General features: G+C 35.1%; 1 protein-coding gene across 1 annotated transcript; it reads left to right on the top strand.

Annotated features, from left to right (window-relative positions):
* The first annotated feature begins 5983 nt into the window (after nt 1-5983).
* On the top strand, nt 5984-11819 carry LOC141541342 (keratin, type I cytoskeletal 24-like). The gene is made up of 8 exons (XM_074265481.1): nt 5984-6539; nt 7618-7700; nt 8529-8685; nt 9130-9291; nt 9390-9515; nt 10548-10765; nt 11301-11374; nt 11529-11819. Exons 1-8 carry the CDS (start codon nt 6003-6005, stop codon nt 11630-11632), a joined length of 1461 nt encoding a protein of 486 aa, XP_074121582.1. The 5' UTR covers nt 5984-6002; the 3' UTR covers nt 11633-11819.
* Nucleotides 11820-12457: the final 638 nt, after the last annotated feature.

Here is a 12457-nt window from a genome sequence, read left to right as displayed (position 1 = left end):
ATATATATATATATATATATATATATATATATATATATATATATATATATACATATATATATATATATAAATATATATAATATGCCCCCAACATATTGTCTAAGGAGCCCTATCTGTGTCTTGATAAGCCATGACATGGTTTAAGAATGGCATGCACCTTGTATATTCTGAGATGTAGCCTTCCTCTGCAGAGATTAGAAAGGAGCAGCATGTTAACTGGGAGAGGACTAGGCAAATTCTTAACACCAAAGTTAAGAGTTCCTTTCTTCAGTCTTGAGTGAAGAATTTAACTGGAATTATATCCACTTGCGCCAGAAAAGTGTAAGTATTCTAGGTCAGCTCTGTTAAATTCAGATAGAAATGGGGATCACTAAATCACACATAAGAATCCCTGCAGGCACATAATTGACGTTTTTTAATTGACATTATTGTATAGTGTCTAGCACATAGCAAATGCTTAGTGTTTGCTGATGACACCAGGATAATAGTATAGAAGACTGTATAGGTCAGTCCTTAAGGAAATAGACACCAACTAGAAGGGGTTGAATGGAAAAGTAGTTTTGATTATTGATGAGCTTGTGTGCCAAGATAGATAAAGAAAAGCTTAATCTATGTTTGATACTTTATTAACCTGTGAATGCTTGCATGAGAGCTGAGGAACATTTATTTCCTTTTGATGTTTGGATTCTAATAGATTATAAATAGAGTATCAATTCTGGAGTCAGAAAGATTTCTCTTCCTCACTTCAAATCTGACCTCAGACATTAGCTGTATAACCCTAAGCAAGTCACTTAACCCCTGTTTGTCTCAGTTTCTTCATCTATAAAATAAGTGGAGAAGGAAATGACAAACCACTCCATTATCCTTATCAAAAAAAAAAATCCAAATGGGATCACAAAAAAGTCAGACATGACTGAAAAAATGACTAAACTAATAGATTATAAAATTAAATATTTTAAATCTTGTTCAAAATATGTTTCAATATTCCAAAAACACTAAGGACTTTGTTGTTGATATTTCAAATGAAAAAGGTGTGTTGTCAAGGTCATTCAACTAATTCACAAATCATTTGCAGGAACAATTCCAAACATGAAGGATCAATACTTATTGACCCCCTGCTATGGGCATACTGGTGTTAAGGAGGCAACAAGATAAATACATTTCCTACTCTGAAGGGCTTGAAAAGCTATTTGGCTGTGAGGGGTAAAGGTTTTACACCAGAGGCTTCAAGAGGATGAAATCGCCTAATTAAGAGAATCAAGAAATAGGTGAGAGTATGTTTGATGTTGGAAATAGTAAAATTGGCCTGGGACCATGGAAGAAGAGCTTCCACGTGGGAAGGGCTGTGGGACAGGTCTGAGTGTTTGTAAGATGCAATGAGATAACACATTGGTGAGCGAGTGCATAATATATATGGAGAATGAGTTCATGGTAAGAGTTATTTCAGTAGCAGTGGGTGGAATTTCTTAGCAAAAGAGTCAACATTTTTCAGGGAAAGGAAAAGGACTCCAGAGCCCTGTCTATGCCTTGATAAGCCATGATGTACACAAACTGTATGCAGGAACCAGGATGTGACCTTGTTGCTACATCTTCCCTATATACAAACACACATAGACGGTGAGTGGCAAGAGCTATATAAAAATACAATAAAGTCAGATTCTGTTTCATATATTTGTTGTTCATTCAGGTTTCAGTCATGTCTGCTTCTTCATGACCCTATTTGGGATTTTCTTGACAGATATTATTTTGTCATTTCTTTCTCCAGTTCATTTGGCAGATGAGGAAACTGAGGCAAACAGGATTAAGTGATTTGCTTAGGATCACACAGTAAGTGTCTGAGACTTGATTTGAACTCATTTGAAATGAGTTTTCATGACTCTAAGCCCAGGCATCTTGTATACTATGATGCTACCTCTCATTCCCTTCTGTTTCATATAGTTTATCTAAATCTGATTTTTGAGCTACTTTTCTGTTAAGAAAAAGCTGTCAAGGGACAAAGAAGATAACTTAGGTAATTTTTGTGACTTGGACCCCTTTGACAACAGTTGAAAGCTATAGATCCTTTTTCAAAATAAAGTTTTAAAATTAATAAAATAAAATACATGGAATTACAAAGGAAACCAATTAAATTGTAATCTAGTTAAAATGTTTTAAAAACTAGTCCTTGGATTCCAAGTTAAGAATTCCTGAAAGAAAAATAAAGGTATATCTATATATAAACATAGTACTATATAGACTATTAAAGTAAATCAGTCAATTGAATAAAAGTAGCTACATGCCCAGGGAAATGCACAACAAGCATTTAAGTGCTTACTATATACTAGGCATTTTGAGAAGTGGTGGAATATAAAGGAAATTTAAAATATTTAAAATGTTTTAAATTTCTCTGAAGAATTCATATTCTAATAGGATAGGTATATAAATTTAAAGATGCATACAAAGAGATAGGAGGTAGTCTCAGAAAAAAGCACTAATAGGGAGTATAGGAAAAGAGAATGGTCTCCTAAGAGTCAGTGAATCACATATATAGACTCCTGGAATTTTGAGGTTTTGTTCATCTTATGAGTCAAGGAAACATTGTATAATTTGGAGATGGGAATAGAAATTCTTTTTTTAAAAAAACACACAAAAAGACAGACAAATCACTAAAAGGATGGCAGAGGGTTGAAGGAAGCCTTCCCCCAGAGACCTGAAACACCATCAGAAACATTAATTCAACTAAACTCCATCAAGAATAGTTTTGTGACAAACAGGGGCACGACGGTTAAGATGAAATTTCCCCTCCCTGAGTTTACAGTGAGAAAAGCTGCTGTGTAGTGTGGAATGTAGAGAAAATGACAGCCCTTTCCTGCCCACTCTTCCCCCCTGCCCCACTTAAAGCTGAGCGTGATTGAAGTAGTTCATGCACTCTGCTAAAAGTTGTATTTTACTGACCTCGTCTTATTTCTCATAAGTGTCTGCGGTGGAGCCAGAAGTGCATTTTTCAAAGTGTAATTAGGGGTGGGAGGGAGAACAGAGGGACACTGACTGGAAAACTCTCTTGTCTTCCTTCCTGTCTCTGAGATCAAAATATACTTACGTAGTATTTTCACTAATTATGATAAAAAAAAGAATTTCAGAAATTAAAAGGGGGAGTTCAGGACTAATCACTTCCAATATATTTATAACTCTAACTTTCATTATCACCTGGGCAAAATAGTAATACCTAGGATTGTGTTTAGGGTTATAGATGTAGAATTGGTCATATGACTAACAAGATAGCAGACTAGATATTTTCTCTGATCCCTATTAATATTCTAGAAAAATAGGAATTATGCACTAAGTGTAAAACTATTACAGTTGAAAGGACAGAACACAATCACAACAACTCTTTTAAATTAAAAGCTTATAATTAATACTGGAGACTGCTAATCTTGAGAATTCATTCAATCCCCCTCTGCTATCAGGGGGGACATAACTCATGGATTATTGCCTAGGACCCAGACTTTTAATGAAAAGATTTCTAGCAATCCCATCCATTAACCATTTCATCCCATGAGGTAAATACTGATTCTGTCAAACCATATGAATAGGAGAAAAGAAATGTACTGCACTATGCCTGAAGTATCATCTAAGATAAGACTTTTAAATCTCCAAGAACTCAGTTCAGAACATTCTCTCTGACTTCCACTAATACTAAGAAACAAAAAACGGCAAACACTAAGTCAACCCAATCAGGAAAGGAAAGAACAAGAGGCAAGGAAGATACTAGAGCAAGAGATCAATATGCACAATTATACTAGTCTGAAGGAATAGGGATTGAAACCCAGATGCAGTCAATTCTATCCTTCCAGAAGCTAGTTAGGGAAGATACCAAGGATGGTAAAAAATAAATTCCCTTTAATAAGAGAAACAATTAAGGCAACTTACAGTCCAGCCCCAACAGCCTCCCTACCTCAAAAAGAGAAGTTACAAAGTGAGTAATAGGAACATAAGATATGAAAGCACTAATGATTTCAAAAAGAAGCAAGTTTAATTAAAAATCAAAAGTTCAAACTAATAAATCAACAGAGATGATCCTATAACTAGAAGGATGAGTATTAAACCATCTAAAAGAACATAAAGCTCTCCTAAACATTACAAAATTAAGGAAAGGGAATCAATGTCAGAAGAAACAGAATCCTGTGGACTCCTAAGAGACCATAAAAAACAGAAAGAAAATCCAGAATAGTTCAAAAGACAAATCTATAAAATAAAACAAAGATCAGAATACAGAATTTTTGGAGGAAAAATAATTATCAGATTAGACAAAATTGATTCCATATCAGTGAGTTTATTCCCCCAAAAAATGAAACAGAATTGGAACACAAAAATACTGAATTGGAAGAAAATCTGGCAAGAGAGAAGCAAAAATAAACCAAAAAATTATAAACAACACTGAGAGCCATACAAGCCAAAAACCACAGGCCTTAAAGATGGGATATTCAAAGACAGCAAATATCATGGGTTTCCAAGGATACAACAAATATTAGAATACAAGAAAAAAATATCCCTCCAAAAAGCTGCCCAGAACTTTTGAATATATAAAATACAATATCAATCAAAAAGTTCCACCAATTGCTTCCAAAAAAGAAAAAGAAAAACCTACACTACATATATATCTGGAAAGAACCTTAGAGGTCATACAGTGTAATTCCTGCACATTGTATAAATGAGTCCCAGAGAGCTGAAGTGACTAACCCGATGTCACACAGGTTGGACTTCTGATTTCAAATCTAGCACTTTTTTCCAGAGTAGCAATATTTTCAAAATTAATCTAAAAACTGATGCTAAAAACTAAATATTAATAGAAATTAGTTTTCCCTTAATCTATGTGTAATCCTTTTTTACACCTCTTTTAGGTACTCAATACATTCTTTCCTCTAATATTTTTATGTCACCCACATAAAAACCACAAACACACATACACATACTTGGCAGTTCTTTTGAAAGAAGATATTGTATCTTATTTTTTTATCTTCCATTAGCGTTTACTATAATGTTATACATATGGTAGACTCTTCTTGAGTATTCACAAAAATTCATTGTTGCTATTTTATATAACATTGAAACGACAAGATGAAGGGGAAAGTAGAACAATAAAAACTACCAGTTATAATTACATAAAAAAGAGACAATGGGAAGAATGAGAAAAAATTCTTGTGGATCAACCAAAGATGAAACATTCTTTAAATGCTTTTTTGCATTTAGAGATGAGTAAGGACAAAACAGCATGATGCAGAGACCAAGGCTCTGACAGGACCTATTTACCTCTACCCGCTCTTTACATCTTGATAAAATAATTAAGACCATTAACTGGCATAGAACATCTTCTACAAATGATCTCACCTGACTTAATAATCCTTGCTTTTAAAGCTAGTCTGTAAACTTGCAAAGTCAAGCTTACATTTCCTTTTTCAAGGATCGCTGCAATGCTCTATTTGTGCCCCCAAATGAAAAGAGGGTAGGCATATGATGCTACTTCTAATTATCACTGGATTAAAAAGAAAAAAATCTGCCTGAGGAATCAGTACTAAGTGCAGTCAATTGAATTCTGACTAATTCTGACACTGTGTATAATTATTTTACCTGAGTGACACAAGAGAAAGGAGAGGATTAAGGTCTCTAAAGCCCACCAGGATAGTTCATAAAATTAGGAAATGTGTAACAAAACAATTCAGATAAATGGAAGAAAAGGGGGGGGGAAGTGGGAAAATAACAGATTGTGGGATGCTAACCAGCTGAAATAAAATAATGATACTCATAGCTCCACCCTTGCTAATTTTTTTTTTCATTATCAATTGACCTAGCAGGGTGAGGTTAATTATGAGAAATTCATCCACTGGGGATTAAGGGGTAAAAGGACAGGGATGGAATTGAAAGAAGCAAAGAAACACCCTAAATCTTTGTATATAAGGATTGCCTGATCAGGGAGTCTTCACTTCCATTCCTTGCTCCTGGGACAAGACTGACTAGGGTGCATTATGTCTTGCCTCTTTAGGGTTTCTTCCCAGGCTGGAGGCAGCAGTTGTGGCAGAGTGTCCGCTGGTGGAAGTAGTTTCAGCAGTAGCAGCAGATGTGGCTTGGGGAGTGGCTCTGCTCGGGGCTTCGGAGGCTCCAGCAGTTGTGGACTGAGTGGAGGCTTTGGCAGTGGGTTAGGCAGGGGCTTCGGAGGTGGGTTCAGTAGCAGCACCATGATAGGAGGCCACGGAGGTGGCCTGGGCTCCAATGCAAGCTTTGGTGGAGGTTTTTACAGTTGTGCTGATTCCAGGGGCAGTGGAGGAACTGGCAAGTGGGGTGCCAGTGATGGGGGCCTTTTCTCTGGAAGTGAAAAGCAAACCATGCAGAGCCTCAATGACCGTCTGGCTAGCTACCTGGACAAGGTCCATGCTCTAGAGGGGTCCAACACTGATCTGGAGATCAAGATCAAAGAATGGTATGATGAGTCTGGGGCTAAAGATGCAGAATCTAAGAAAGATTACGACAAATATTATCAAACAATTGAAGACCTAAGAAACCAGGTAAAGTAATATCTCAATCTCTTTTTCTTTTTTCTAGGCCATTAAAATGACAAAATTAATAGATTTATTAATGTTTGTTAAATAATGTTTTGCACAAAGGATAGCATAATATAAAATATAGAGTTAGGAAGATCTGATTTTAAGTCTTGTCTAACAAATTATAAGAATAAGAATTTTTATAGCACTTTAAATAAATATCTAAGATTATCCTTATAACCACCTGAAAGAGAGATGCTATTATTATTATCCCCATTTTACAACTGAGAAAACTAAGGCAAGTAGAGGTTAAGTTACTTGCCTAGAATCACATTGCTAGTAATGTGTCTGAGATGAGCTTTGAATTCAGTTTATCTTGACTCAAGGCCTAATGCTTTATCCATTTAACTATGGATACTTTGCTTATTGTTACATGGGATGCCGAGAGGTACTTAACCTCTCAGCACCCCATGTAACAATATCAAGCATTGTTAAAGAGGAGTCACTGATTTTCTTAGATAGAAAAAGTTTCCACAGAGGTAGTTCTCTCACATCAGCGAAATTATGAATCTGGATCCCACAATTTTACCTATAAAATTAAAATGTTTAAGCTTTTAGCAGCTGAAAATTGTTATATATTAGTTTTTATATATATAATATAAATAATAATGATATGAATAATATAATAATATATACTGTTATATGAAAATTGTTATTTGTACTAAGTTCCTGGAGTCAGGTGACACATAATCTTTTGCTTTTAATACATAATACTTGTGCCACCTTAGGCAAATAATATAATTTCTGAACTTAAGATTCCTCACCTTCAACATGGAGATTATATAATAAAAATCCTTATAGCACTTAATCCCTAGGCTCAAAAGAGATGATTTGTGTTCATAGCTTGTCATCTTTTTATGTAGCATTTTTGAAGTACTATATAAATTTCAATTTCCTTATCTAAAATATCAGAAATTAGATACTGATTGAGACAAGGTTTTTTTTTACATTTCAGAAAAGTATTTCTTAACTAAGGCTACCTTAATAAATATGTACAGAAATATTTAGCCTTATTTTTCTACCATTTTTTAAAATTTTCTAGATCATTGCAGCTACCATTGACAACGCCAAGATCATTGCATCTATTGACAATACTAGGTTGGCTGCTGAAGATTTCAGAATGAAGTGAGTTTGTTTTTAACTACTATTTCTAAAAGCAGTTTAATAATACTAATAAAATCTAGGACTAGGAAGGACTAGAGAAATCAGGGAAAGAGCAACATAGCAAAAAGAACATAGATAACATATCAGTTTCTTCAACTCCAAAGTAAGAGGGAGAAGTCTAGATGACGACTAATATCTTTTCTGACTCCAAAACCTGAAGCATCTAATTAATTGGTCATATAAATATAAGCAGCCCTATATCAGAAGAAATTGCTAAAGAATTTAAATAAATTATAAATTTAATTCTATATAAATTTAATTCTAATAAAGAAATTCTAAAATGATATAATCTTTTAAGCCTAATAATAATATATTATAATACATAATCTTTTTATAATTACATATAATATATGATGTTTAATTATTTTGTTATTAAAATTAATTATAACAACATATAATCTTTTTAAAATATAACTTTGTGGTTTAATAACTTAGCATCTGATAAGTATATATATCAGTACATAAGATGGGAAATAAGAAAGTGGTGAGTTTGATACTTACTTGGAATAGTTAAGTATGAAGTTCATAAAATAACATGGAAAGAGGAGAAAGAATTATGTTCAAATCCTCCTTCTGAAGATGTTAACTACCTGTATGGTCTTGGACAAAGCATTTAATTTCCCTTGGTCTTAGTTTTCCTCATCTGAAAAATGAAAGGTTTGAATTAGACTACCTTTGAGATGCCTTCCAAGTCTTAGAACCATAATTCTATGAATATTTTGTAGATGATATCAAAGCTTTCAAATAATTCCCCTAACTGAAAAAATCACACTCTGGACATTTTCTAAGGTATGAAAGTGAGCTTTGCATACGACAGTCTATGGAAGCAGATATAAATGGCCTTCACAAAGTCCTTGATGAATTGAATATGACTACATCAGACCTGAAAATGCAGTATGAAAGCTTGAATGAAGAGCTGGTTTATCTCAAGAAGAATCATGAAGAGGTAGGGAGAAAGTCCAAGGGGGCTTAATCCATCTCCTTATTCTTCAATTGATCCCTTCCTCAATGATCAGGCTGCTAAAACCAAAGATCTCAGTCTGCCAAGGATATTTTCCCACTGCCTCCCTCACTCCCACCATGAACCTAGAGAATTGCATCCCATGGGATCTCTGGGATCATCTGGGGCATCAGAATGAAGGCAATTTGCCACCAGGTGCACTAGACACTGTTATTGTTATACTTCTATCCATCATGACTAGAGTAAATGAAATTATAGCCTTCCCTCAGTTACCATCTTGTTCTGCTCTCTTTCAGAGTTCATTCCTGTCTGTCCAGGTCCTTCTTGTTATATCACCTGTGGGTCTCTAAATTATTCTCTGTGCTCTCCGATATGTCTTCTCTATCTCAGCAACACTATTATGGTGGCCTTTGATTTTTTCCTTGCTAGGAAATGAACAGTACACAGGAGAGGAATCACGGGGATGTGAATGTGGAGATGAATGCTGCTCCAGGAACGGATCTGACAAAACTGTTGAACAACATGAGGGCCCAGTATGAGGAGCTGGCTGAGCAAAACCGTAGGGAAGCAGAAGAGCAGTTCCGTAAGCAAGTAAGCCCACAGTAACTGAGCAATCAGAAGTAATGACTGGAAAGGAACAATTTACCCTTATTTTATTCCATTTTCAATTGCCTCCCATGTGACTATAGAGTGCAACCTTGCAAGCACAGATCTCCACTGATGCAGGAGCAACCGACTCAGCCAAGAGTGAGCTATTGGAACTGAAGCGGACTCTTCAAGGCCTGGAGATTGAGTTTCAGTCCCTAATAACCATGGTAGGTAAATGCCAGCCCTGATTTTAAACTTCTTGAAATTGTTTTGCATGTATCTGTTATTCAAAAGGCAAGGAAAAAAGGTAAGGGTAATCTATAGTTAGCTAATGTCATAACTAAATCTAGAGTATCAGAGGCACAGAGACATAAAGGCAAAGACAAGCAGAAAGATGGAAGAGGAGGGAGAAGGAGAGGGAGAGGGAGAGGGAGAGGGAGAGGAGAGAAGGAGGAAGAGGAGATGGAGAGAGAAAACAAGACACACACACACAGAGAAAGAATGAAAGCCACCTCCTCCTCTAGATCTCCAAATCACTTTATCTCTTGAGACCTCAGTTTACCCAAATTATGGATTGGACTAAAGGTCTGGAAGGTGTTTTTTCATTTCTAAATCTACAGTGAAATTATAGGTACTCAGTTCAAATTGTGCTGCAATGAAAAGAGCCATCTACACCTAGGGAGAGGACTGTGAGAACTGAATGTGGACCATAGCATAGCATTTTCACTCTTTCTGTTGTTGTTTGCTTGCATTTTTGTTTTCCTTCTTGGGTTTTTTTTCTTTCTACATCTGATTTTTCTTGTGCAGCAAGATAACTGTATGGATATGCATACATATATTGGCTTTAACATATATTTTAACAGATATTGGAATACCTCTCATCTAGGGGAGGGGGGAGGGGGAAGGAGGGGAAAATTTGGAACAGGGTTTGCAAGGGTCAGTGGTGAAAAATTACCCATGCATATGTTTTGTAAATAAAACGCTATAATTAAAAAAAGAAATTATAGGTACTTATGAATAGCTTGCCTTATTATGAATATTTCACTCACAATGTAGGAAGCACAACTGGGGAAACACTTTCTACCACTGAGACATATATATTTTTTTTCATATATATATATATATATATATATATATATATATATATATATACATATATACATATATACATATATATATGTTTAATGTCCATTAATATTTTTTCAATATTTTCAATGATTTCATTTTGATATTTTGTATATGAATGCACATATTTATAGCAAGACTCCCTGGAAGGCACCCTTGCAGAAACTGAAGCAAGCTATGTGACCCGGCTCTCCCAAATGCAACTTCAAATCAGCAGCCTGGAGGAACAAATCTGCCAGATTAGAGGAGAGGTGGATTGTCAGAATGCAGAATATGAACAGCTGTTAAACATCAAGACCCGCCTGGAGATGGAAATTGAGACTTACCGCAGCCTGCTTGATGGAGAGGGGAAGTAAGTCGAGAGTAAAAATCAACCCCATCAATCACTCCATTTCATTATTTTTTCTGGCCCTTGAAACTAAATATCTACAGGTTGAAATAAGGCATCCCTTGGAAGGAGTACATTCAATCTAATTAAATAATCAACAAGCATCTTTAAGCATCCACTATGTACTAGGGATGATGTTTGGAAGGAAATTGTATGAGCTTGCTCCCCATTTCTTTGACAAGAGAAAAACAATCTATACCACAGGTCTAGAATGAATACCCTTCTCACTTCCACCTCTTATTATTCTCATTTTCAGGGTCCAATGCAGGTGCCACCTCCTATATGAAATTTTTCCAGATCATCATTGTTTTTTTCAATGTTTTCTCTAACTCAAATTATCTTGCACATACTTATCAGTGGAAATAATATCTCTCCCCAATAAAACATAAGCTCTTCAAAGACAGGAGTACAGTACCTTCTTTAAAATAGACACTGAATTCTTAGTGTTATTTAATTAAATAATTGGTGATAATTCTTTCTAATTTTTTTCCTTTTTCAGTAGTTCTAGAGGCAAGGGAAAAGTATCAAGAGGTCTACCATCTGCTGACTCAGACACAGACCAATCAAAGAGAGGTAAAGTCTTTGTTCCCAGTTTCCTTTCTGCTCATCAATCATAAGTAAAACCTTCATTTACTGTATTCAGAACCTTCTATTTAAAACATAATTAGGAAACATGTGTCTTTTAATCTTCCTCTTTTCCAGTTCTTGTTTCTTTCTTTTTTTAAAGAGTCAAACAAAACCAGAGTGACCAGGATGATGAAAGACGATCTGACTAGTAGTCAAGGGTTGTCATCTCAAGCTAATTATATTTCTGGAATGAAAATTAAATAAGCAGATGCTCAGATGGCCTTTGTCACAGAGATTGAAATAACGAGTCTTCCTGGAGAAAGAAACTGTCTGAACAGCCTAAGAGAAATCAGCTCTTTTAGGCCCTCTCTGCTTTTCTTTTGGCTTTCTTTTGCCAAATACAAACTTGCAAAATGTGTTTCGCTTCTTAGCCATGCTGTCAGTCAATAAACTCTCCTCCTGTTGCAAATCAAACAGATTGGGTCTTAGTATTTTGTGGTATTTCAAACACTCAAGCTTACATATAAATATGTCCCATGAATATGTCTCCAAAAATTCTCCCTAAAAAACTTTTTTATTATGAAAAATTTGGATGTAGCCTCCTCTTCTAAATTGGTAGGATTTTTGCATACATTAAGGGCTTAAAAGGCAATTTTCACTGGCAATATGCTAAGGACTCATTCTAAAAAGTCTACCAAAAGGAACAGAAATTTTGATCATTCATTTTCAATTCCATTCAATTTTGGCATGTTTTTATCTTTTTATTAATGTTTTTCAATTAACAGACATTTACTTTGCCACTCATTCCTCAATGTAAAGAAAAGAAAAAATTTTAATTCTTATAACAAATATGCATAGTTAAGCAAAACAAAATCCTACATTGGCCACATCAAAAAAAAAATGTGCATCATTCTGCATTTTTAGTCTCTGTCAGGTGGAAAGTAATATGCTTCATCATCAGTCTTTTGGAATATTGGCCAATCAGTGCATTGCTCAAAATTCTTAAGTCTTTCAAAACTAAAATAAGCATTTGTTAAGCACAGAGGGTTCTGGAATTGATGTCAAATGACCCAGATTTGATTCCTGGAT

This window comes from Sminthopsis crassicaudata, chromosome 4, assembly GCF_048593235.1.
Source record: "Sminthopsis crassicaudata isolate SCR6 chromosome 4, ASM4859323v1, whole genome shotgun sequence".
NCBI classification, from domain to species: Eukaryota; Metazoa; Chordata; class Mammalia; order Dasyuromorphia; family Dasyuridae; genus Sminthopsis; species Sminthopsis crassicaudata.
Note: the sequence above shows the minus strand (reverse complement) of the source record. Positions and strands in the feature narration are given on the sequence as shown.